The 26616-nt window shown below is 47.1% G+C and overlaps 1 protein-coding gene and 1 pseudogene across 28 annotated transcripts in view; both read right to left on the reverse strand.

Annotated features, from left to right (window-relative positions):
• Positions 1–26616, reverse strand: part of FNBP1 (formin binding protein 1) — a 140613-nt gene that overhangs the window by 12310 nt on the left and 101687 nt on the right. For 7 of the 28 annotated variants that reach the window (XM_043566434.1, XM_043566433.1, XM_043566431.1 and 4 more), the window contains 7 exons: positions 23820–23948; positions 22482–22628; positions 15416–15613; positions 14296–14478; positions 10823–10906; positions 8269–8283; positions 3746–3855 (listed from right to left, as the gene is read on the reverse strand). In XM_043566434.1, coding sequence (XP_043422369.1) covers positions 3746–3855; positions 8269–8283; positions 10823–10906; positions 14296–14478; positions 15416–15613; positions 22482–22628; positions 23820–23948 — 866 coding nt within the window. The remainder of the gene's footprint in view (positions 1–3745; positions 3856–8268; positions 8284–10822; positions 10907–14295; positions 14479–15415; positions 15614–22481; positions 22629–23819; positions 23949–26616) is intronic. The other 21 variants (XM_043566448.1, XM_043566446.1, XM_043566459.1 and 18 more) reach the window with 7 other exon arrangements.
• On the reverse strand, positions 12679–12776 carry LOC122475488 (annotated as a pseudogene).

Raw genomic sequence — 26616 nt, forward strand, 5'->3', positions numbered from 1 at the left:
AGAATGTGCGTTCAGGTTCAGTTCTGCTCTGTATATTTCCCAGTGCCGAGTATGACTTCTTTAGTCTCTGAGCTATTCAGAGCTACATTTCTGAATTTCTAAATTTTTGTTCTTGGTAACCAGCTTTATGTCAGGCTTCAGGGAGCACACCTTGAATGCGGTCTCCCCTTGGACGTTTGTAGAGATTCGCTTCATGAAAACAGGATGTGCTCAATTTTTGGAAATGTTCTGTGGGTGCTTGAAAAGAATGCGTACCATGCAATCATTGGATAGACGTGTCCTGGGTCAATGTGATCAATCCTATCATTTAAATATTCTGCCCCGAACGTGTTAAATCTGTTCTGTCAGTTACGGACAGAAGAGCATTAAAAAAAAAAATCTCTCCCTACAACGATGTGTTTGTGTTTCTTGTACACACTGATGTCCAAGGGTTAAGAGCAAAACCTTGTTTATGTTTTGAGGTCATCTGGTCCTACGGATTTAACTGAGCTGTTTGGTACTCGAAGTATTTATTGTTATAAAGTTGATCCTCCTTGAGCTGAATAGTTAGAGGGTTTTTTGGCCCGAAAGTCAGTCTTCATTCGGTCGGCACTGGCCAATCAGTGGATGACAGATCTTTTTCCATTCTTTTATTTTCAACCTTTCTGTATCTTACAGGTGTTAGGGGTGCCCTGGAGCCTGCTTCGGATTCTCTGTCCCCCTCTCTCTCTGTCCCTCCTCCACTTGTGCTCTGTCTCTCAAAAATAAATAAAAATATTTAAAAAAAAAAGAAAAAGAAAAGGGGCATCTGGGTGGCTCAGTCAGTTAAGCATCTGGCCTCGGCTCAGGTCACGATCTCACGGTCTGTGAGTTCGAGCCCCGCGTCGGGCTCTGTGCTGACAGCTCAGAGCCTGGAGCCTGTTTCGGATTCTGTGTCTCCCTCTCTCTCTGCCCCTCCCCTGCTAGAGCTTTGTCTCTCTCTCAAATAAATAAACATTAAAAAAAATTTTAAATGAAATCTACCATCAACTTTGTGCTTCTGACTAATCCTGTCTTCTGTCGTCTTCTACACACAAATGTCAGCGGCATGACATAGGGTTTGTTCATCACTTTATCCTCAGCGCCTACGCTATTTCCTTGTACACAGTACATGCTCACTAAACAGTCATTTAGTGAAGGTTTAAATGTGATTTGCCTAATTACCAGCAAGGCTGCTGGAGGGGTTAAAAGGTTAACCAGGTTCCCTGGCCATGACCCAAGTGGCAGAGGAAATTTTCTACGTAATTATTGGACAGCGTCCGGTGTCATCTCGGATACTTGAGTCCTGACTTCCTACTCTCGGACAGAACACAACTGCTCACATAGTAAACGGCATGAGGTTTAACTGGCTTATATACACCGATGACCCTTTCTGTATTTGGTCCCACGTGTAATTAAAAGTACAGGGACGGGGCGCCTGGGTGGCGCAGTCGGTTAAGCGTCCGACTTCAGCCAGGTCACGATCTCGCGGTCCGGGAGTTCGAGCCCCACGTCGGGCTCTGGGCTGATGGCTCAGAGCCTGGAGCCTGCTTCCGATTCTGTGTCTCCCTCTCTCTCTGCCCCTCCCCCGTTCATGCTCTGTCTCTCTCTGTCCCAAAAATAAATAAACGTTGAAAAAAAAAAATTAAAAAAAAAAAAAAAGTACAGGGACAAGGTTTTCATTTCAGGAGGTGTATTTCTAATATAAAACAGCAGCGAAGGTAATTATATGTGCTGCTACATTTTATATGGCGTAACAGGATTTATAAAACCCACCCACTTTTCAGGAGCTGCTTTACCAGAGGCAAATAAATAAATAAATAAACAGCTACTTTTCTTTTGCATGTACTTTAACTGTACTGACCTACCAATTGTTTGATTTATGCATAACCAAATTTTATTTTTAAAAACGATTTTTTTTAGTGTTTATTTATTTTTGAGAGAGAGACAGAGAGAGAGAGAGAGAGACAGAGACACAGAGCACAAGCAGGGGGAGAGAGGGAGGCACAGAATCCAAAGCAGGCTCCCGGCTGCAAGCCGTCAGCGCAGAGCCCGACGCGGGGCTCGAACTCACGAACCGTGAGATCATGACCTGGGCCGAAGTCGGACGCTCAACCGACTGAGCCACCCAGGCGCCCCTGCATAACCGAATTTTAATCCCAGCTTCCATATCGTTCAAATTACACAGAGTCACTTTTGGGCTACATGCAGAGCACAAAATCTCAAGTTATCTTTTAGAAAATCTCAAGTTCAAATCTCAGATGGATCAGTGACTCGCCTAACTCACTCAGGGAGGATTTTAGAAGGTGGGAGACGATTAACAAAGTGGTTTTTCAATCGGGATTAGTAGCAAGTATCCCCTACGTGATATAAAAGATGTACAGGTGATAAACGTGGGAAGCACAAGGGAAGACAGATATCAAATCTCTTCCATTTTTTTTTTTTTGTGGGTACGATTCTAGGAACTTGCAAAACAGCTCCGAAAACTGGGAACCCCGGAAGGGGAGGCAGAAGCTGGTCAAGAGTCAGCAACCGTCACCCCCCTGACGGCTGGCGGTGTGTAAGGCGTACTGTGATTTATTTTCTAGACACTGTCAATATGTTCCGTAACAAGATACGGAGACGCGAGAACCTCTGGGAAGGCTGACTGTCATTCAACCTCAGGGAGAAAAACAAGCACGTTTTGGACCCAAAGCTAGGACATGGGGCAAGGGGGAGGGGCTAGAGTCACGCCATGTTTCTCTTCCTCATTTGTACACGAGACTTGGCTCTGGGGCACGTGGGTGGCTCAGTGGGTTAAGCATCTAATTCTTGATCTCGGCTCCGGTCACCCTCTCAGTTTGTGAGACAAAGCCCCGTGTCAGGCTCTGCGAGGACAGTGCGGAGCCTGCTTGGGATTCTTCCTCTCTCCCTCTGTCCCTTCTCCCCCTCCTCTCTCCCTCTCAAAATAAATAAACTTAAAAAACCAACCCTCAGCTATACAGTCACGATTTAAAAAAAGAAGAAGGTGGGGGGGATGGGTGAAGCAGGTGAAGGAGATTAAAAGCACACGGATCATGATGAACACTGCGTAAAATATGAACTGTCGAATCACCACATTGTCCACCTGAAGCTAATACGACACCGCACGTTAACTCTACTGGAATTAAAATTAAAACACCTAGAAAGAAATACAAAATTTAAGGGTCGCCTGGCTGGCTCGGCCGGGAGAGCGTGCGACTCTTGATCTCGGGGTTGTTGAGTTCAAGCGCCACGTTGGGGGTAGACGTTACTTCAAAAGAAGTAAAAAAAAAATTTTTTAATGCAGAAATATAGAAAAAAAAATAATCTTATGTATTTTGTTGCCCAAACTCAGAATAAAACCTATTTGTGAAAAGAATTCTCCTGATCGGTACTGAAGTCCTCCAGGAGACTCTCCGCGACAAAACACGCGGCCGAAATAATCACTTATGTTGAACCCGTTTTAGGATTTCCTGTCTTTCCAAACTGAACCTGAATTCCTTTTTCTTTCTTTCTTTCTTTCTTTCTTTCTTTCTTTCTTTCTTTCTTCCTTCCTTCCTTCCTTCCTTCCTCCCTTTCTTTCTTTCTCTCTCTCTCTCTTTCGACTTTTTTTTAAGTCATCTCTACACCCAACGTGGGGGCTCGAACTCGCGACCCCGAGACCGAGCGTTCGCGAGCTCCCCCCGACTGAGCCGGCCAGGCGCCCCCGAACCTGAATTTCTCAGTAAGTCACGCTGCTGCACTCTACCTTTGGTCCATCTCCTTTTGAATTTCTTTATTTAATTCATCGACTTTCTGCTGCAGCTTTTTCCTTCTCTGCTCAGGCGGGAGGTTGCTGAAATCCTCCGGTGCGGCGCCCTGCAGATGCAAACATGCGTGAGCCAGCGGCAGGGCTGGGAAACAGACACCGAGCGAAGCCTGCAGGAAAGATGCCCCCAGACCCCGGGGGCTGCAGATGTCCGCATGTGTCTTCATGAAATCGGTGGAGCCCTTTCCCACGACACCCAGCTGAGTCGCAGAATCAGTGCATGCAAACCGCCAAGGCAAGTCCCACAGACCGGTTCCCGCTCCAGGTCTGCCGGCCCAGCCGCCTTCCGCCAAAGGCAGAGAGCGAGGCAGAAGGAGAAGGAAGGAGGCGGAGAAGTACCTCTGACCCCCGCGAGAATCCACGAGAAACCCATTTTGCGACAGATTCTCCACTTGACCGTCAGGGTCGGTGGCATCGCTGAAGTCTGAAGGAAGTTTGGAGTTTCTGCTTCCTTCGTAAAACACAGGGACAAGCGCCCCTGTCACCCATGTCCCGTCAAAGGCACTGCTTTCCTCCCTGATCTTTCTTCCCATTTCTGCACACAGGCCGAGGCCGAAAGTTTCCATCCCCAGCAAGTGACAGATGGGACATCTGGCTCCTCAGAGACCGTGGGTGAACAGGACATTAAAACATATATCCTCCCCCCTCCCCACCCCCGACCCCCCACCGGACCCTTCCCTCTGAAAGTCTGGTCACGCCTTTTGACATCTAGAGGGTGACCGCAGAAAAGTCCGCGGAGAGCTCGCGCCCCGATCTCCACACCGGCTTCCCAGCGTGCAAATAAATCCGTGCCAGCTGTTTCCAATCTGGCAGGAGGAGCAGATTTTGACATCTCGATCCCCCTTCAGAAACGATTCCTATCTGTCCTCCGTGCCTGCGATCTGAGCAGAAAATATCAACAGCGAGCTTCCAGACAGATGCTTACGCGTTAGAAGCTGCGGCTAGGCTGTTGGTCCCCGAGTGCTTTGACTTCAACGAGGCTGTGACCATAAAGACAGAGAAATGTATTCCACAACCAGGGAGAAGCCAAGGAATTGAGAAGGAGATTCCGCGCCCCCCCCGCCCCCCCCCCCCCGCCTTGCTTTCGAGCCAATTAAACAAAGACAAGACTGGCTCGGGAGGGGGTGGAAAAGAGGGGACCCGGCTAACGGAATTCCGAAATCAAGCTGAATTTGCCAAGCGGCTAATATGGTGCTTTGTGACCAAGGCTCCTTGGCTGCCTGTGACAGGATGCCAGGTTGCGGGGCTGGAAGCGTGTGATTCAGCAGGGTTTACCCGAAGGCCACGCACAGACCTCTCAGCTGATGCTCTCAGACTTGTGCGCGCGTGTGTGTGTGTGCGCGCGTGTAAGAGAGAGATTTGAGTGAAACCAGAACAGAAGTGGCTATTTCCCGGACGGCAAACCGAGCCAGTCCAATCGCCTCGAGAGCGAAGATGAACCAGAAAGAAATCAGACTTGTTTTTTCCTTCCCACGTGCTACTACCGTGTCGGTAACACTTGAAACCCTCAATCGTGTGCTTTTTCACTTGGCTGAATTCGGCCGCTGGGCCTGCGAGCACGAGACTCTGTCCTCGTGCTGGGTTGACTCAAAACAGATCAGCATGCTTTCCGGAATGGAGGGGCTTTTGGTTCTGTGTTGCTTTTCGGTGCTGCAACGAGTCACGGCCGCCAGGAAACCTAGCGAGCCGTTGATGTCGATTCACTGATCTTCACTAAGCCTGACTGTGTGCTGGGAGTCCCGAAGAATTTTTTTTTCTACAAAGGATGGAAAAGGTCTCATGTCTGCACTGGTCAGTGCGGTAGCCGCACAGAGCTGCTGCACATCTGAACCGCGGCTCGTGCAACCGTGGGACTGCTTTAAGTTTGCGTTTCATTTTCCTGAACTGAAATCTGAAGAGCCACATGTGAAGTGTGGCTACCGTACGGGACGGCACAGGTCTAGCTGGAGAACAGGTGTAAGATTTGCGTTTGGTGTGTCCACAGCTGCAAAGGGATCTTCAGTAAAACGGACAGTACTTATTAGGACTTACGAACAGATGCCCTCAACAACAAAAAAGTTAATTTTAATCATTTACGAAAACTAAAAACGGTTAAATGATGAAGGAATGAATTAGGGCCCTTTTGATAGATATTCCGTGTTTCTGTATTGCTGTTTAGAAACTAATCTCGGGGCACCTGGGTGGTTCAGTCAGTTAAGTGCCCCGACTTTGGCTCGGGTTATGATCTCACAGTTCGTGGATTCGAGCCCTGCATCGGGCTCCGTGCTGATGGCTCACAGCCTGGAGCCTGCTTCGGATCCTCTGTCCCCCTCTCTCTCTCTGCCCCTCCCCTGCTTGCACGCTCTCTCTCTCTCTCTCAAAAAATAAATTGAAATATTAAAAAAATAGAACCTAATCTCATGCGCTATGCCTCAAACAAACCTCATGTCGCCCTTGGAGATGCAAGTCGTAACTTCTACATCCAAAGGAGCGTATGGTGTCTGGAAGTGCCTTAAAAGGCCATTGTGTCCAATTAGCTTTCTAATTCCATGAAGGAATTTGTATTTCTAGCTTCGGGTCAGAACAGACTTTCTGAAGTCTTTGGAATGGCCTGGTTTACCAAGAGACTGGCCACACCAGGTGGCACTGGTGTTTCAGGATGGGGGGGGGGCGGTCAAAGCACGTATGGTTATTTTAAGTGGCTGTGGCTCTAGGAGGAATTTGTTTTACTCATTTCTGGAATCAAACACTTGCTCTGGAGCATTTCCCCACAAACAGCCCAAGCACGAGCTGCTTCCTGGGATTTTACGCTTGTCTCCACCCCAGGCGTCTCTGGGCAACACTCCACTTCTTTATTAGCGTCTACGTAACGATATAAAGCAACAATTCAATACTGGGTGGGTAAAATGATTTCTATCTCAGACAGAAAGACCGCCTAATATTATTAGTGATATTATCCTTTGTTGCCAGCACCTCAGCAGAAGAAGAAACACAGAAAGGGCAAGGAAGGAACCCCAGTATCTGAGAGACGCCTACGTAATTGATCTAATTTCTCCCCAATTGTTGCTGGCGTTGAACGCAGTTCATGGAAACATTTAGAATGTTTTCCTTCTGGTAGACACTTTAATTAGGGACTCATCTTGGATTCTGAGTTTAAGAAATGTTCAATTTAATAAAATATTCATTTCCTTCCTTCCTTCCTTCCCTCTTCTGGTTTTGGCGTTAGGGTAATGCTGGCCCCAGAAATGAGTTAGGAAGTATTTCCTCTGCTTCGATCTTCTGAAAGAAATTACAGAGAACTGATAGAGTTTCTTCCCGAAATATTTGGTAGAATTCACCAGTGAGTCCATTTGGGCTTAATTCTTGATAAATGAATGCTAGGATCAAATAAATGTGTGTGTGCGCACATGCGTGTGTTAAAGTACGCTCCACGCCCAACGTGGAGCTTGAACTCATGACTCTGAGATCAAGAGTCACATGCTCTATGGACTGAGCCAGCCAGGCACCCCTAAAATATTCATTTTCTTTAGGGTTGAGTTGGTTGCCAAATACTGAGTCAGGTGGAAAAAATTCTGTATATGCGCACATATACATATACATGCACGCGTACAAATGTGTACATCAGGATAACCAGAAACTCTCATCCTGCATTATCAACAGAATTGCATAAAGTGCTGACTTCATCCCTGGTTGAATTGTTGCAATTTATCATGGTCCATAATTTTAGGAAATTCTCAGCTGTGCCGTTGAGACTACTATGTAAGTTACACATATCTGAAGTACAGTTAAGGGTTATAGAGTTAAGAGTTTCTTTTAAGAAATTTAATAATGATTAGTCTGTTTGCTAGGGCTATATGCAAGTAGGTAGGAACAACACAGAACACTAAGCACATTATTTTAGAAAGGCTTAGGAGGCTCCTTCCGGTGTCTGTAAAGTCACCTTGTGATTTCTTAAATCAGCTACGCACAAGGCACCCACGTATTTATGTAGCAACTTTAAAGACTGCGTGGCTTGCGATTCTCGCAGGCTGACTCGGACCTGAGTTGGAGACCGGCACCATCCCTGCACGTGGCCTTCAGGCTCCCCACATCTTCCATCTGCTTCTGGGGTCCCCAGGGAGGAGCACCCTCCAGCTGCGGAATTTACCTTGACTCCAAATGATCCCATGAGCCACCCCGCCCCCCCCCCCCCCCCCGGATATTGAGTATTTCTATTTATGCTCGCACTTAAATAAAGCTTATGAATATTTGCCATCCTCTTAAGGCCCCGATAAGAAAGAAAACCAAATCAGGAGTTAAGCGTTAATTTTCTTAGCAACTTGAAAAGATTAAGATCGCCCCTATTAGATTTTGGACCTTTGTTTTGCAAAGGTCTGATGAAAAAACACCAGCAAAAGCACACGCAAAGGAAACACACACCAAAAAAAAAAAAAAAAAAAAAAAGCTGATTAGATTCAGGACATGCATAGAATAATTGTGCTTACCAGCTTGAGAGAAAGCTTCATGTAAAAATTGAAGAGGTAACGGGAAAAAAAGAGAGAGAGACAACACATCAGAAGAAGAGGAACTCGACCAGTTCCGCCGTATTAACATAGCACGTAAATTCACCTGTCGCTTGTGCAAATGGCTTGCAGCGGATCTGTGCAAACGTTCACAAGAGGGGCCGGCCCCTGCCAAAAACCTTCTTTTAGCTGCCACGTTGCCAGAGCAAAGAATAAAGACAGAAAAGGAGAGTTTCTGTTCACAGTTCTGTATCGGTCACATCAGCCTGGAGATGAGCGAAGTTACGTTTGCAGTGGGTAACACATGCGGATAATAAAAGCCAAGAATAATCAGGTAGGCTTTTGTTCACCAAATTTCACATGGAATGTTTTACGCACAGCGGGGGTCTGGAGAGCAAGGACTTCCATAAGGTACAAGTAATCTATCCTAAGGAACTCTAATCACTGGCATTTCTTAGAGGCACCCACTCTCGAGTGAGTGAACGGGGGACCAGGGACCGGAAGTTGCTTGAGGAAACCACCCACAGGAGCCAGAAAGCCTCTCTGCACCAGGCTGGAGGCAGGACGTTGCTCTCTCCCACCTGAGCACCGCTCACCACCTCCTGCACCGTGGAAGGTGTATTCAGAGGCTCTCCATCCACTCTGAGCCCTACCCCCGGGGGTTACATAGCACTTGGGGAATTAACAGCAGCAGCTGCTCTGAAGGTTACCTTTAGGTAACCTTCTCAACTACCGAGGGACACTTACTCCTTGCTGTGGATTTCCTGGGAATTATCAGGACACAGCAGGTGCAATTCTGCTGGGCCTGCAGATTAGCAAAGGTATAGTGATTCCTCGACACAAAACAGATGACGAGGCATCTCCGAATTAGCAAACGAAACATTCGGTTCTTCGTTAACAGGGGGGACATGCTCTACGGCTATAAAGCAGTGTTTTGAGAGTGCAGTGCCTTTTTGCTTAGCTGTCGTCAATCCTAAAAGTTCCGGCAGCTGTAGTAGGATCAAAAATATGTTGGGGACAAAGCACCGAAGAAAGGGCCCTTTGATTTTAAGTGGCGAGTGGGGAGGGTGTTAAAATTCCTTAGCCAGATTTAAAAAATCTTATTCTTAAGATTAACTCAAAATGGACGCTTCTTTTTAAATAGGCAGGAAGCTTTTAAAGACATTGCCCTTATGGGGGAAAAAGAAAGACTTTGAAGGAAAGAAGTGGTCGGACAAAACTTTTGGGAGAACACGGTACACACAGGCACACTCGCGACTGTCTTGTGCGCCCCTCCTGTGAGCTTTAGCACAGATCAGTTTGTCACGACTTGGGTTCTTTACAGACAACACCGGGTGCACAGCAGAAAACTTTGCGAATATCTTCCCTAGAAAGCACACTACCACCTACAGATGTCTCCTCACACGTTATCGTCTTCAATGCTGCTAATTCAAAGAACTGGCATTTGAACTTCATACATTACCTGCTCTCTATTCGGCTACTTCGGTCACTTATATATGTATGCAAGTTATGTATTCTTCCTTAAGCATTCCGAAAGAAGAATTCTAACATCAAACCTCATGGCAGGGGAATATCACCACTTCTTCATAATGAAAACGAATCAGGAGGACTGGAAACAAATCCGAGCACCAATAGGAAAATACCGAGTTTTCAAGACAAAATTCGATTTTCCGAAGTGGACAGTGATGGGTAATCTACATAAAGCACCAGCACGGTGCCACGTATTCTTGTAACGATTATTATAAACTGGTTTTCGGTCGTGAGTTGTAAGCCAGCCAGTTAGATCATTTAACATTAGAAACCGAATCATTTAAGAGAATCGTTTTCAAAGACGGCATTAAGTGCGCTGCGAGACACCCGGGGAACTAAGCAGCTGTCAGTTTCAGGCAACAAGTATGGAGCCTTGGAAGCCACACGTGTCAATAACACATGAGGGAACACAGAGCCAGCGGGTCCATGTGTTATTCTGCAGCCGCAGGTACTAACCTCAAGTACGAAGAAAGGGGACGGTGAAAATAAATACACGAGTAAACGTGTTTAAGGTCCATGGAAAGTCACGGTACTACTCTATGACCTTGCTCGTTGCTTCAGTGGTCGTTCTGGCTCTCCAAGCTTTATGGCATAACCCCCTTACGGATCCACCTGTTTCCGACCGGATCGTGAGCCCTCTTGCTATGCAACTGCCGTCCGTTAAGAGTGTCCTTCTCCTGGGACCACGCTCTGTGGCTGCGCTTATGGGTGAGACTCTGCCGTAAAGGCGCATACCCAGGGACATCGTCTCAGACGGCCGAGCTCAGCTCACTGGCATTTTTAGGCAGTTTGGTGGTTATTGGGAAGTTGGGTTCTCTTCCCCCCTCCCGCCCCAAGCTTTCCGGATGAAGGAGCTTGGGATTGCATTTATACTGAGAATTAGGCTTTTTCTGTGTCCAGGTCCGCCAGTGGAGAATTTCATTGCTGGGTCCCCAGTCTTGGTGCTGTCATAGGGGTTAGTGCCTGTGCTGTGACTGTATGACCTGGCCGACACATGGAAACTTACAACATAGTCCCTAGCTTCAAAAGCATACGTGGGCTTCCCTATCGTCCTCTTCATGAGTTCTTTGTGAAAACAGAAAGACTGAGTCTGCCAATAATCAGCAAGAGAACAAGATAAAATAAATAAAAAATTACAGTAACCATAAAACCGCAACATCCGACGCACGGCCGGTAAGGACTTTCCAAATCTTTTCATCCACTTTGAGGGGATTTTTCCATGCAACGAGCTCTCAAACGTGGGGGAAAATATGTCCACGTTTTAGATTTAGAAGGCCCTTGCCCAGCCCAGGAAAAGAAATCTTAATTTAAGGCAATAAAAGTACATCTGTAAATGGCAAACCGAGACCATACTTTCTAGTTTCATTTTTCTTACGGAAAGATGAAAACATGGGCTAATCATGCTCAGGTGACCTGCTGTAGAAATGTTCAGTGAAACAGAATTTTCTTGCAGATGCCAACGGCTCCCAACACCCTTCCCTGGTAGGGGTGCTTTACATCCAATTTGTTAAAAAATACTACATTAAAAAAAAATAAAATGAAATTTGTTTCCCCAAACTTCAGATTGCTTTTTATTTTTGAACTTCCTAATCGTACTCCGGTCATGAGTTTCCTTTTTCTTTTTCTTTCCTTTTTGTTGACTGCTACTTCCTGAAGGAAGGGTCATCAAATGTGACCTTTGCTAAGAGCAGACTAACCAAAAGTTGAGGGAGGCAGAAATATGTTCCTATTTCCTTACTGATGTTTCCAGTCTGTATATGTGTGAGTTCACTCTCAGAAAAGCACACTCACTATTGAGGAGAAATTTTGTTAACCCTGTTTTTGCTGAGCACAGGTTTAAAGAGTAAGAAAGAAACTTCACTTTGCTGACCATTTTTTTTTTTTAAAAAGGGATTTTCCTTTAAATCCTCATAACAGCTGATTTCTCATTTCACTGTGTTGAGTGTTAAATTTTTCCTAGCCATCTTTCCCGTACGCTTATTGATTACTGACGTTCTTTGGTCTTTTCCGAAACATTCAGAGAACAGCATGAGACACAGATTCAGAAACCATTTGCAACCGACAGGCTGTGTGGTGTTGACAGAATGGAAGAGACACAAACAAATGGGAAACAATCACGGATATTCAACATACTCCATTAGGAGACTCCAAAAGACCGTGCAGAGGGGTCTATTGGAAATATAATAAAGGAGTGCTCTGTAAAGGTTTTGGAAGTGGCCGAGGTGGCTTAACAGACTTACAGTTGATGTAAAACTTTATGCAGTCGAGCAAAAACACCCTGGCCAGATGTTGGAAATTCTTCCAGGAGTAATAGCGGGATGAACGGGAGTGTTCAAAGCCAGCCTGATCGAGCCAGGGATTGAGATCTCCTTATAGAGCTCAACGCGATCTGTCATCTACTTGTGATGCTCTATACTCTGCCTCCTAACAACGGCTCTCCTGAAGTCTTGCGGAAGTCAAATCTCTAATTCTTAACCTGACACGCTGGGTAACCTTAAAACAGAACAATCCCACCAACAATACAGATTCTTTGCATGCAACACTGGGATTCCCCGATGAAAGAAACTCTGCATACAAAGAAATAGGGGGGTTGTCCCTTGTTCTGTTTACTTATTTATTTTTAAAACATGGGACGCGCCGGGGCGCCTGGGTGGCTCAGTCGGTGAAGCGTCCGACTTCGGCTCAGGTCCTGATCTCGCAGTCGTGAGTTCGAGCCCCGCGTCGGGCTCCGCGCTGACGGCTCGGAGCCTGGAGCCTCCTTTGGATTCTGCGTCTCCCTCTCTCTCTGCCCCTCCCTCGCTCGTGTACTCACACTCGCTGGCGCTCTCTCTCTCTCTCTCAAAAATAAATAAATAAACATTTAGAAAAATGGAACGTTTCATGATTCTGTGTGTCACTCTCACATAGGGACCACGCTAATCCCCTCTGTATCGTTCCAATTTTAGCAGATGGGCTGTCCCTTGTTTTAAAAGGCAACAACTTAGTTGGCTGTTATTGACTCACACTCCTTTTTTACCCAAAGGAGGGGAAGAGTAACAATCACGTCGGTACAAGAACAACATCCCCCTGCCACCGGACGGCGATCCCCGAAGGTCAGGACAAAAGACCTTTACTGGATACGCCATCGCGCTATGTGTCTGTTTGCTCTTCATCGCCACGCTTCACTCGTTACTCGTCATGAAGAGTATCGGGGGCGTGGCTTAGAGGCCACTGATCGGTTAGATTTATTTGGGAGGCTACGGCTGACTCCATCTATTCCAATCTTTTCCCGTAAACCACACTGGTATCTACTTTTGGTTCCTGGATCAATTCCACAAGACCCCGTGCGTGAAGCCAGGCAACGGTAATCGGCGTGGCAAACTGGAGTATAAATGACCGCCCCTGGCGGGTTGACCGCGTGGTACCAGATTCTCCCTGAATGTGGATGTCGCAAAACCTCGGCATATGACGAGCGGGCTCTCTGGCTTTCATTCTGGCTCGCCGTCTTCCTAAGTTCATCTTTTTTTATGCCTTAGTTTTCTTGCCAGTAAGATAAGGAAACCTCGGTACCTAGGTTCGGAGGGCGGCTGAAGGAAAAGTAAATGAGTACACAGAACAGGGTCTGGTACATCACAAGCGCTCGATAAACGTCAGCGGCTTCTTACTTTCACCCTTTAAAGACAAATACTGCGTTCGGCCTCTTCCGGTCAACAGGTATTTTATCAGTCTTGTAAGTTCAGCCAAACAGCTAAAGAAACCACTGTAGGGGCGCCTGGGTGGCTCAGTCGGTTGAGCGTCCGACTTCGGCTCAGGTCACGGTCTCGCGGTCCGTGAGTTCGAGCCCCGCGTCGGGCTCTGGGCTGACGGCTCAGAGCCTGGAGCCTGCTTCCGATTCTGTGTCTCCCTCTCTCTCTCTGACCCTCCCCCGTTCATGCTCTGTCTCTCTCGATCTCAAAAATAAATAAATGTTAAAAAAAAAAAAATTAAAAAAAAAAAAAAAAAGAAACCACTGTAAACTCATGGCATCTCCGCTCTCCGAACCCTGAGGCTCAGCCCAGAGAGAAGTGCCTCGGCGACACTCAGGTGGTTTTGGGAATTAACAAGCAAGTATTTTCTGAGCGTCCAGTGACTTCCAATTCCTCATCTCGTCCGCCACTGGCTTCAGAGAGCGAACCGAAGTTTTCCTTTTTTGGTAAAATATTAATGACTTAGATGTTTTCAAAGGGAAGTGGAGAAAAGTCCTTCCGAAACGCGCCAAGGGCGCACAGAACCCCGGGCTGGCTGGCTTTCCCTTCTTCTTTCCGTCCATTCTGCTTCCTCCTTCCTCCTCCCCTCTTTCTATCGTTGTTCTTCTGTCTAGCTATGAGGAATCACAGGCCCTTACGGTTTCACGTTATGGGCACACACAACGGGTTCAACTCACAAACGAGATAAAGTGACGCAGAGCCAAACACGCAACCCAAGCGCACGAGAGAGACAGCATTCCGGAGCGGAACTTACCCCACGCTTTAGGCTCCTGAAGCAGTGGATTTTGGGTTTGGAGGTCATGAACTCGTTGAAGCGATGGGAGAGGGGTTCCTTTTGCTGCTTGGGAGACTGGGGGCCGTTGGGAACAGCAGTGGGTAAGGCAGAGGCAGGGGGAGGAGGGGGAGGCTGATGGGGGGATGTTAAAAGGGACATAAGCTACATGTGAGAGACGGAGCAGTGACAGAGTAAAATCAGAAACAAGAAGATAAGACACAAAACAAAAATAAGCATCAAATCATATTGGAAATCCAAAGCAAGTACAACGCAAAACGATCGACTATCCCGGCCATGGTCCAAAAGAAAACACTGGGGCGTGGGACGAAAGGGGAAGTTTTTAGTAAGTAGAAGCCACGAAAGAAGACCAAGGGATATCTGACCAGCAGCTCATGCAGACTCTCCACATGCAAACTAGGGCTTCTGGTTAGTTACGCCAAACCCGTTAGAGCCAGAAGGGCCAAGACTTCTAACCCGCCTACGCTAACAGAGCTGAGCTTGGGGGGAGAAAATGAAGGACCCGACAGCCTCTGCGAAGCACATAGCAAGTTATCCTGAGGCAAAAGCAGTCACGCGGCCTTGACCCCAGCTGACGCCCAGGTTAGAGCGGCCATGCGCCTGCGCATCACACTATCAAAAGAAAACGCAAAAAAATGGTCATGGGCGCACACAGGTTAACACGAGTTCAACACCGAGTTATTAACCCATGGAAGCGATTCCAATGAGATCTGCTGATAAATCGTTATCGGAATTCTGCGCGGTAACCCCTCTCCCAGCCGAGGCGACCGGGCGTCTGGGAGACTTAGCAGTGAAAGGCATGATGGGAAATGGCCGAGAGGTCAGTAGAGGTCAGGGTTAGCGTGGGCGACACGGTACAAAGTGGTAATGCATCGGAAGTCAGACAAATGGCCATGGCAAAGGTTCCACCACCAAAGAGAAATGATGGTTCAAAATAAAACAGCTCACTAGCTTTTCTTCCTGTGCATTCTGCGTTCTGTCTAAAATTCTTTGCTTGTTTGTTTTTAAACGCTTAACAGAGAGAGTCAAAAATCGCCACACTTTATAAAACTCCTTTCACACCGGGTCCAACCGTCAGTACCTTATTTTTTTTGATGAAGGGCCACAACTTTCCTTTGGATTTGCCACCAAATTTCAGCTCCGGTTTGCCTTCTCCTCTGGAATTCGAGAGGCTGTTATCTGACACAGTGCGCTTCATCGGCTGAGTGTAATCCTCAAATTCAATGTCCCCGGGAGGCTCAAAGCCGGACTTGTAAGCTTCTATGACCAGCTGCGAATCCTGAAATGACACCCACCAAACAGGAATGCATTTAAATACGTGCGAATACCTTTTACACAATGAATTATGATCATACAGCTGACCGTGTAAAGAATTTTGTCCAAATAAGGACTCACAGAATTGTATCTATACTGGTTAATAACAGATTTTTTTTCTAGTCAAACATATATATTTTTTTCTTTTTCTCTTGTTAAAAGTTTGTTTAAATCTTTATCTTTGAGAGAGAGACAGAGAGCGAGCAGGGGAGGAAGAGAGAGAGAGAGAGCCTGAAGCAGGCTTCAGGCTCCAGGATGTTAGCCCAGAGCCCGACGCGGGGCTCGAACTCACAAACCGTGAGATCATGACCTGAGCTGAAATCAAGAGTCGGGCACCTGACCGACTGAGCCTCCCAGGCGACCCTCCAGGAATATTTTTATAACTAGAAAGACTTAGTGCCATTTGTAAAGGTACGTGTCTAATGGAGATGGGAGAATACTTTTAAGAACCACCTGTCCACATATGGAGAAACAAATACTAAGGAAGAATGACTTTGCTAAAAGCAGGCGGAAAAAAATGAACGGCTGTTACGCAATTCCCTTGAAAACTACAGTAATACAAAAGTCTGGTTCTCACCAGAAATTCCTAAGGTAATTTAGCACCCCCCCCAAAGTCAAAGCCAAGAGGAGATAATCGCTCTCATTTCTTTGGTTCATTGTGGTTCAGGGGGTTTAATTCATCGCATGATTTTTCCTTATGTATGCATTTGTTCACAGTCCCAAAGGCAAGCTTCCTTCTGTTTTTCCTCTACTGTATCCCCAGAACCTGGATGGTGCCTGGGGAGAACCGTGGGCAACAAATGTTTGCTGAATAAATCAATGAACTCTACGGCGTGCACGCTGCTAGGAACCCTGGGTGCCTCACCTTCTCAGGGTCAGAGAGCGCAGACAAACGTGTGAGGCAAACACAGCCATAATGTCATAGAAAGATAGATGTATACGTAAAATATCACAGGGGCGCCTGAGTGGCTCAGTCGGGTAAGTGTCTGACTTCAACTCAGGTCACGACCTCACGGTTCATGAGTTCGAGTCCCACGTCGGGCTCTGTGCTGACGGCTCAGAGCCCGGAGGCTGCTTCGGATTCTTGTCTCCCTCTCTCTCGGCCCTGCCCGCACTCACACAGTCTCGCGCTCTCTCAAAAACAGATAAGCATTTAAAAAGTTAAAGAAAGTAACTATAGAGAAGGCCATCTAGAAAGATCTCAGTTCTTTTCTTTTCTTTTCTTTATTTTGAGAGAAAGAGAACGAGGGACAGGCGCAGAGAGAGAGCGCGCGCGAGAGAATCCCAAGCAGGCACCGCCCAGTACAGGGCTCGAACCCTCGAACCGCGAGAACATGACCTGAGCCAGAGTCAGACGCTTAACTGACTGAGCCGCCCAGGTGCCCCTGGGAAGATCTCAATTCTCTTTTTTGTTTGTTTTTATTATTTTAAAATTTTGTTTTCATGTTTATTTTTGAGAGAGGGAGAGACGGAGAGAGAGACAGAGCACGAGCGGGGGAGGGGCAGAGAGAGAGGGAGACCCAGAACCCAAAGCAGGCTCCAGGCTCCGAGCTGTCCGCACAGAGCCCGACGCGGGGCTCGAACTCACAGATCACAAGATCATGACCTGAGTGGAAGTCAGACGCTTAACTGACTGAGCCACCCGGGCACCCCAAGATCTCAATTCTTAATACAAGCCCACATTTTAGCAACTATTTTAGCTACTACCTACTTTGTAGATGGGCCATAGACTGCGGATTATCTCCTTTGTTTTTCTTTTAATTTTCTTTAAATGTGTATTTATTTTTGAGAGAAAGGGAGAGAGAGAGAGAGAGAGAGAGAGAGAGAGAATGAGAGGGGAGGGGTAAAGAGAGGAAGACACAGAATCTGAAGCAGGCTCTAGGCTCTCAGCTGTCAGCACAGAGCCCAACGTGGGGCTCAAACCCGTGAACCATGAGATCATGACCTGACCCAAAGTCGGACACCTAACCGACTGAGCCAGCCAGGCGCCCCAGACCACCTAACTTTTGACCTCTGAGATCTGAGACGTAGACAGGACAGGGCACCATTTTACGAAGACTCTTTAAAGGGATGGTGTGGGCCCTTTTCTATATTCTGCTTTCTGGAAGTCGAACGTGATGGCTGGAGCTCCGGAAGCCACGTTGAGTTTGAAGGTCACATCGTCAAAAGCTGTGAGCTAAGAGGAGCCCGGGTCCCTGAGGTCTTAGAGACATCTGTCCACGCCACGACTGGACCCTCTGCCTGCAGACATCCTTTACGTGACAGGGGAAACAATCCCCCTTGTGTAAGACACTACGCTTCTGGTCACACGCGGGGAGACGAACGCTAGCAGAGTCGGATCCACAAGCCCGGGTGTGCCAGTGAGCACGCCGCTGCGCTCTGGCGAAAACGTGGCCATGTGAAAATAAGTGGAGACCGACCTCACATAAATAAACCAGTGGGAACGCTTAAGTAATCGTGTGATTCTGACACTGCATTAAGGGGGAGAGGGGACATCCGGTTTGTTGGAGAGCTGGGGGCTTTAGGACCTCCTACCCCGTTTAAATAAATAATCACCTCTTCCAAATCTTTGCTCAAACGTCACTCCTTGGTAGAATACCCGACAGGCACTTCTAACACCCTTTCCTACCTCATTTTCCCCCAAGTGCTCATCCTGGTATTTTATTTTATTGCATTTTATTTTATTATTTTTTTTTTTAATTTTTTTTTTTCAACGTTTATTTATTTTTGCGACAGAGAGAGACAGAGCATGAATGGGGGAGGGGCAGAGAGAGAGGGAGACACAGAATCGGAAACAGGCTCCAGGCTCTGAGCCATCAGCCCAGAGCCTGACGCGGGGCTCGAACTCCCGGACCGCGAGATCGTGACCTGGCTGAGGTCGGACGCTTAACCGACTGCGCCACCCAGGCGCCCCTGCATTTTATTTTAGAGAGCACACAAGCTGGGGAGAGGGGGACGGCGGGGGGGGAGAGAGAGAGAGAGACAGAGAGAGGGAGAATCTTAAGCAGGCTCCGTGCACAGCGCAGAGCCTGACGCAGGGCTCGATCCGACGACCCTGGGATCATGATGTGAACAGAAACCAAGAGTCGGATGCTCAAGTGACTGAGCCCCCCGGGGGCTCTGTGCTCATCCCGTTTTAACACTCGTTGACTTTGCTACGGTCCGTCTCCGACTTTAGAACTGTGCCCGGCACTTGCGAGCGAGTGGGCAGATCCAGACGTGTGCCAGGAACGGTGCTGGTTTTAGAAATGGAAACAACAAGGTGGTGGGCTTGAGGGAAAGAACATGGGCTTCGGAGGGTGTAACAGCGGCCAAACATGAACAGGCGGAGAGCGAGAGCGTGTGATAAAAGGAAAAAGGGCGACAGAAACAGCAAAGATCAAAGCAGCAGGACCACACGTGACTGTGCTAAGAGCCGAATCTGCCGAAGAAGATAAACTTGCAACACGCTGCGAGAACAGGGTAGGCGGAAAGCAATGTGCAAGGAGAGGTGATATACAGGGATTAAGGAATATCTCACGCTTGAATTCTCAAAAAAAAAAAAAAAAAAAAGCAAATTGAAGCATTCATTCAAGGAACACCGAAGGTTGAGGGAGTAAGCCAGGCAGGTGACATTCCAGGCAGAGGAACAGCAAGGTAGGAGCATCCTTTTGAGCTTACGAGGAAGACCGCATTGGGGAGAACAGAGACTAGGCGACGTGGGACGGATAAATGGGGAGGGAGGGCGTTCCAGATGGTTCAGGGCGTCGAGGCCCCAGTGGCTTTGATTTTTTCCGGGAGACAGAAGCCCTGTGAGGGCCCTGAGCAGAGGAGACATGTGACCTGGCTTATTGTTAAAAAGAAAAAAAAAAAAAAAAAAAGAACCCTCTGGTCTCTGTGTTAAGAATGAACGGGGGTGGGGGACAAAGGTGGAAGACTAGTTAGAGGTCTCCTGCAGTCATCCGGGCTCGTCCTGCCCAATCCGAGGTGATGGAGATCTTGGATCAGGAGACGTGGTGAGAAGGGTGTGGGTTCTGAAGGGAAAGCCAGCAGGATGGACTGATAAGTTGAAGCAGGTGTCAGAAGGGGGGGGGGGGGGCGGGCATCAAAGATGATTCCAAGATACACGTCACTGGAAGCACAGAGATGCTGTAACGGAGGCAGTGCGGACCCCGGGAGGCGCGGGTGTGGCCAGACAGGTCTGGAGCTCCATTTTGGATACACTAAGCTTGAGGAACATACTGGACCTCCAAGAGGAGAAGCCACTGGGCAACTGAATGAATGAACCTGCGGTGGAGGGGAGAGTCCAGGCTGGGATCGTAACATGTGTGATTCATACTTGAGATGGGACTTAACGCTCCAAGAGTCTACGGATTGCTCCAAGGAGTCAATGGGCAGAGTTCAGAGATCCGAGATCAAAGCCCGGGGGTACTTCCCCTTCAATGGTAAGAAGAAAGAAAAACACGAATAAGCAAAGGAGACTGAGGCAGTGAGGAAAACCCATCACGTTATGGTTTCCTGGGGATCACGTAAAGGAAGAGTAAGTGGGGGGGGGGGCAAGTGGGCGCCGGTGCTCCTAATACTTCAAGGACTTGAATAAGAACTTGAATGAAGACCTAGAAAAGACCCTCGGAGGGGCGCCTGCGTGGCTCAGTAGGCTGAGCGTCCGACTTCGGCTCAGGCCGTGATCTCACGGCTTCTAGGTTCAAGCCCTGCATCGGGCTCTGTGCTGACAGCTCAGAGCCTGGAGCCTGCTTTGGATTCTGTGTCTCCCTCTCTGCCCTTCCCTGCTCATGCTCTGTCTCTCTCACTCTCAAAAATAAACAAACATTGAAAGAAAGAAAGAAAGAAAGAAAGAAAGAAAGAAAGAAAGACCCTTGGATTTAGCAACATAAAGGTCACAGGTGAGAAAGAATTATCAGTGATATAATGGAAAACAAAGATCCCATAATGGGAGAAATAGCCTGTAAATCCAGGGGGCTCACAATTTCTTAGATAAAACCCATAAAGGGAAACCCATCCTTCAGACATGATCTGATAAATTTCAAGGAAATTTCAAGGAAAAAGAAATTTCCAAGCTTCTTACTATAAGAAACTTAAACCAGGCTTGTTTCAGATTTTCATCAATGCCGGAAGTAATGAAGCTAAGGAAAAAAGTCAAGAACTGACCCCACTTCTAAAAAGTTTTTTAATGTTTATCATTTTTGAGAGAGAGAGAAAGAGAGGGGTGGGGAGGGGCAGGGAGAGAGGGAGACACAGAATCAGAAGCAGGTTCCAGGCTCCGAGCACAGAGCCTCACGCGGGGCTCGAACTCATGAGCCGCGAGATCATGACCTGAGCCGAAGTCGGACATGCAACTGACTGAGTCACCCAGGCGCCCCATTACTATTTCCCTTTAAAAGGTCCCTCCCCACAGTATTTTATTGGTGACCGTTGACATTTGAAATAGGGAGATTAGACAAAGCCTCACGGAGACTTGATTTCCCTCTCTGAGCCAGGCATCGATGAGCCACCAACACACTTTTACCAAAACCGAGATGTATGAAATTGATAAAGCCATGGCAGTAAGGAAATGAACCAGGCACTCGCTGCATGGAAAAACTTGACTGCATGGAAACCAATTTGACGATAAATTTCATATACTGAAAAAAAAAAAAAAAAGAAAAAGAAAAACTTGACTGCGTGGACGCAAGCCCAGTCACGTGTGTCGAAACGGTCTTTCCCTTCAGGTGCTTAAAGGAGATAAAGAAAACCACCATCAAATAAAGAAATTTTCGGCTTCAGGAAAGGATGGTTTGATCACTTGTGACTCCATGTGGGCACAACGTAGTTCTGTGAGGGAAACGCCATTAATTCAGAAGCATCAGTAATTTCCCCCCCAAAAGTTGGCTGAAATCCCCGAAGAAGAGGGCTCTTGGCAAACAGATTTACTAAAACAGAGGTCGAGGAATCCTAACATGAAAAAAATATGCCTGCCACTAGAACTATTCCCCCTGAAAACACTTACCATTTGACACATTTGGAAGTATTTCTGCACTTTGGATTGACGAGAGTTTTTTGTTTTTTTACACGCATGGCCTTAAATGGTAACGCACATATTCTCAGAGCAATGAAAAATCTACATGCTGAGATATGTTCATACAGAAAAGACGGCTTTGATCCCTCGCCTGGACTCATTGTAAGACACTCCTATGACAAGGAAGACTTACGACATCGCTTTTTGTTCAATACTTGGTTTTGCAAATTAATGAATGTTTGTGAAAGCCTATGCTGGTGTTCTAGTTGATAACTTTTATTGAGGGAAAACAGGTTCCTAGGAAAGGAATCCAAACGAATGACACCGGCCCTAAGCAGTGTTCTCAGACGGAGACGGTGTTGCCCTGTAGGGGACATTTTGCAACGTCTAGAGACCGTTGTGACCATTACAACTTGGGAAGGGGTGCTTCCGGCATTTGGTGGGTAGAAACCAGGGATGCTTCTAAACACCCTTTAGTGCTCACGACGGGCCCCTACGATAAAGAACTACCTGGCCCGAAACGTCAGTAGTGCCTTAAAGAACCAGATCCCGATGTGGGGGGTTATTCAGCCAACTGACAAGAAAGCCATTTAATTCTGCGATGTCTCAGACTGATCTGTGTCTCCCACAAAAGAAGTTTGAGAGCTGAATCCAAAACCCTGAGGGATGAAGAAAGAGAACACTCGAAAGCGGTGTAACGGCTGCTCAAAGTACTGGTGATCACGGGAAGCAACTCCCCACCGCGAGATGACCCAGTGAGGTCGCTGGAGACGGTGGCGAAGAAATGGTGGAACCAGAGACACTTGGTTGTAAGTTAAGTCCAAGCTACAATACTTACGTTCTTCTGATCAATCGATTCGGCCGCCTTTACTATTTCATCCAAGCATTTCCCAATGATCGGAATCACCTGCCGATCAACTTCTGCGTAGGTCTTCATTGACTCCCCAATCCTCAGTATCCTCCTTTCCTCCATCTCCTGTATTTTCTGCAACATGAGATTTTGTATGAAATTAACGTAGTCCATTCTTACTTACGGGAGTTGCCTTCAGTGGCGCGGTTACCTCTAGCAAACAGTCCAGGAGGGAAACAGGTCCATCGACAGGGTTCGAGCTAGACAACCATTGTAATCATTGCCTCCACGTTCACCAGCTGTACACGTTATCCTATGAATCGTCAGGCTGCCCAAAAGTATCCAGTAAAACCTTGGATTGCGAGTAACTTTGTCCTGCACGTGTTCCACGAGACAAGCAAACATCTCTAATAAACTTTAACTTGATAAACCAGCGACGCCTTGCAAACGAGTAGTACACGATGCCGAGTGTCACAGGATCGCAACTGAGCCAATGGTTCCTAACACTCGCTTTGATACACGAGTGCTTTGGATTGCAAGCACGCTTCTGGAATGAATTATGCTCGCACACCAAGGTTTTACTATACTTTATAGGATTCCATTCCAGCTTCATTGAGAACCCCAAACTCAAGTGCCTTTATCGGCGATGCATTTCAGACAATCTCTTCTGCCTCTGATCCCCTACTTCACTCTTTACCAAAAGCCTGGCGTTAGTTAACCGCCTCAACCCAACACAGGCCGAGATGCCACTGGTGTATCTTCCTTCTACAAGCTGGAGCTTCTTGTTTGCTGCGTGCGTAGACACTAAGACGCAAATGCTTGTTATGTTCCCTACAACTGCACGCAAGTCGTAAAAGAGTCCCAAAGCGGGAGAACACGTATGCATCTTTCTTCACGCCATTGCCGACAACCTAAAGTAGCCCAAAGAGAAAAAACGATCCAGAGAAAAGTTCTGTCCTTTGTTCAAATCCTACAACCTTAGGCATTCCGCTAGGACTCCTCAGGTTAAGTTGGCATTTCAGGACCACCACTGTCCTTTCAGCGAAAAGGGCACTAATCTAAGAATTGCAAATTCTCAAACTGGCCAAGAAAGGCTGCAGGTACCAACCGAGGACGTCGGGAAAGGCCAACTGATCAACCTTGAGGTTAATGTTCTAGTTCACCTTGGTGCCAGTCAAGGCTTGATCCGGACGCTTTAAAAAATGGCTTCAGTGCCAGGAAATTTAGAACTCTATATAAATACTCAGCATATAAGCCCAGCGATCGTGATTCCAAAGCAACGTGGCTCTCAAAGCAAGGCCACCTCGGGAGGTCCGAATCACTTACCTGAAATATGTTGGGGATGTGAGTATGGTAATATTCGTGCTGCTCGTGGTTGAATTTCTGGAGAATTGACGAGTAATCGGCTCTGCTGTCCTCGGCCATTTGGTGACGTACTTGAGCTTGCTGACGTGCCTTGGGGCCAAAAAATGAGAACACCCCCATGCTTAATGAATACAGTAAAGGGCCTCGGACCGCACACCGGAGGGATCTGCAGTCAAACTGACCTCAAATGTGTTATATGTAGCAGGTGTTATTTTCTAGAAATTGTTGAGAACTTGAATTTGGCTTAGGTAAGGATGTGAACCCTAGTTTCTCACAAGCCCTACCATTCTCTATTGTCTTAACTTGGCATTACTTGCTAGTTCAACACAAGCACCGCCATTCTGTATTGTCTGCACTTGGCCCAGTTGACGCATTTATGTCACCTAGACGGCCCTTGTGGGAACTTGCTTCTCTATATATCTATATTGATCTATATAGTTTTTTGAGGAGGGGATGGGGGAATCCGTAATTTTTTTTAACTCAATTCTCAATGGAGTTCATGAATTAAAAAGGCATATGAACCACTGATCTATATGTATATGGGCCTTTTCTAAAACTCACCACAAAGTTGGTGATCATTTTTACTTAAAAAAAATTTTTTAAGTAATGTCTACGCCCAACATGGGGCTTGAACTCACAACCCAGAGATCAAGAGTCGCATGCTTCACTGACTGAACCATGGAGGTGCCCAGGTATTTACTTTTAGTATATAAAGTATACAGTTTAGGGGCACCTGGGTGGCTCAGTCGGTGGAGTGCCCGGCTTTGGCTCAGATCATGATCTCACAGTTTGTGAGTTCGAGCCCTGCATCCGGCTCTGTGCTGACAGCTAGGAGCCTGGAGCCTGCTTCTGATTGATTCTGTGTCTCCCTCTCTCTCTGCCCCTCCCCCGCTGGTGCTCTGTCTCTCTCTCAAAAATACACATTAAAAAAAAAACTTTTTTAGGGGCGCCTGGGTGGCGCAGTCGGTTAAGCGTCCGACTTCAGCCAGGTCACGATCTCGCGGTCGGTGAGTTCGAGCCCCGCGTCAGGCTCTGGGCTGATGGCTCGGAGCCTGGAGCCTGTTTCCGATTCTGTGTCTCCCTCTCTCTCTGCCCCTCCTCCGTTCATGCTCTGTCTCTCTCTGTCCCAAAAATAAATAAAAAAACGTTGAAAAAAAAAATTAAAAAAAAAAAAAACTTTTTTAAAGTATACAGTTTAAAGAAGCAGTAAATGTGGCACCCTCTTTGTGTTTTTGTCTGTATATGTACATGTATGTGCTATTTTGTATTCTACTGCATTGATTTTCTCCTAAATAATCAATAATAAAATTCATACATTTAAAAAAAATTTTTTTAATGTTTATTTTTTTAATTAAAAAAATTTTTTTAACGTTTATTTATTTTTGAGACAGAAAGAGACAGAGCATGAACGGGGGAGGGTCAGAGAGAGGGAGACACAGAATCTGAAACAGGCTCCAGGCTCTGAGCTGTCAGCACAGAGCCCGACACGGGGCTTGAACTCACGGACTGTGAGATCATGACCTGAGCCGAAGTCGGACGCTTAACCGACTGAGCCACCAAGGCGCCCCAAATGTTTATTTTTCATTTTTGAGAGAGAGAGACAGAGCATGAGCAGGGGAGGGGCAGAGAGAGAGGGAGACACAGACTCCAAAGCAGGCTCCGGACTGAGCTGTCAGCACAGAGCCCAACGCGGGGCTCGAACTCACGAGCTGTGAGATCACGACCTGAGCCGAAGTCCGATGCCCAACTGACTGAGCCACCCAGGCGCCCCTTTGTTTCTCTTTTCTAATTCACGTTTTGGTCAATCACACACTTGCCAGAAAGGGGCAATCATTGATGAATTACAGAATCGATATAATAATAATTATTTTAAATATTATATATAATATAATAATAATAATGATTATTATTATTTTAAAGTTCAAACAAGAATGTCTGTAAACTGGGAAATCATCCACAAGCACCGCCAATTGTTACGCTGGTGATCCCACCTTGGATTCATCTAGCACTTTCGAGATGTCTTAAGCAATATGACCTCACGAATCTCTAACGCAGCCTGAGGTTCGTGCGGGGCAAACACTCCCCGCCCCCCCCCACGCCCCCGCAGACAAAGAGGTGGCTTGGCCTGCAGGTGACACGACCACTGCTACTCGGGGCCAAAAACACACCAGGAAGAGGGCCCTGTTCCAGCAAAACCCAGGGAACGTTCCCGTTTGTTTTCCATTTTGCTTGGTGTTACTAAACCCCACGGTTTTCAAAAAGGACGAAAGAGAACACGGACACGTTCAACTGCAAAAGCCATGCCCCACTTTCGGTCTGACGGCTGGCCCCGCCCACTCTCAGACTTGTGGCCTCTCGCTGTCCTTTATGGCTTCCTGCCTCTGTGACTTGAAGGCTCCGCCTGAGTTTCCACTTCCTTGACACATTTCACTCATCTGCGCGTTGGTCAAGGCCCAAGGTGCTCATTCAGAGCTTGCTTCCTTTATTGTCTTCTCAAACGAAGGTTAACAGGATGAGTCTTTCCAAACCGATTGGGATCCCTATTACCAGGGGCTTTGTAGTTTCTCAGGGCTTCGAGGGATCTCAACACCATTTTCTCCACGTCTCGCGTTCCCTTGGTTACTTCGACTGCCACGTTCTTCCTCTTTGTCGGCACCCTGTTAACTCCCTTCCTGACCATACGCTCTGGCGTCTGCTTCTGTGTCCACTAGTAAATATTTTAAGCTGGTCCCCCAAATGTGAAGAGCCTGGCCACCCT

This window comes from Prionailurus bengalensis, chromosome D4 (genome assembly GCF_016509475.1).
Source record: "Prionailurus bengalensis isolate Pbe53 chromosome D4, Fcat_Pben_1.1_paternal_pri, whole genome shotgun sequence".
NCBI lineage: Eukaryota > Metazoa > Chordata > Mammalia > Carnivora > Felidae > Prionailurus > Prionailurus bengalensis.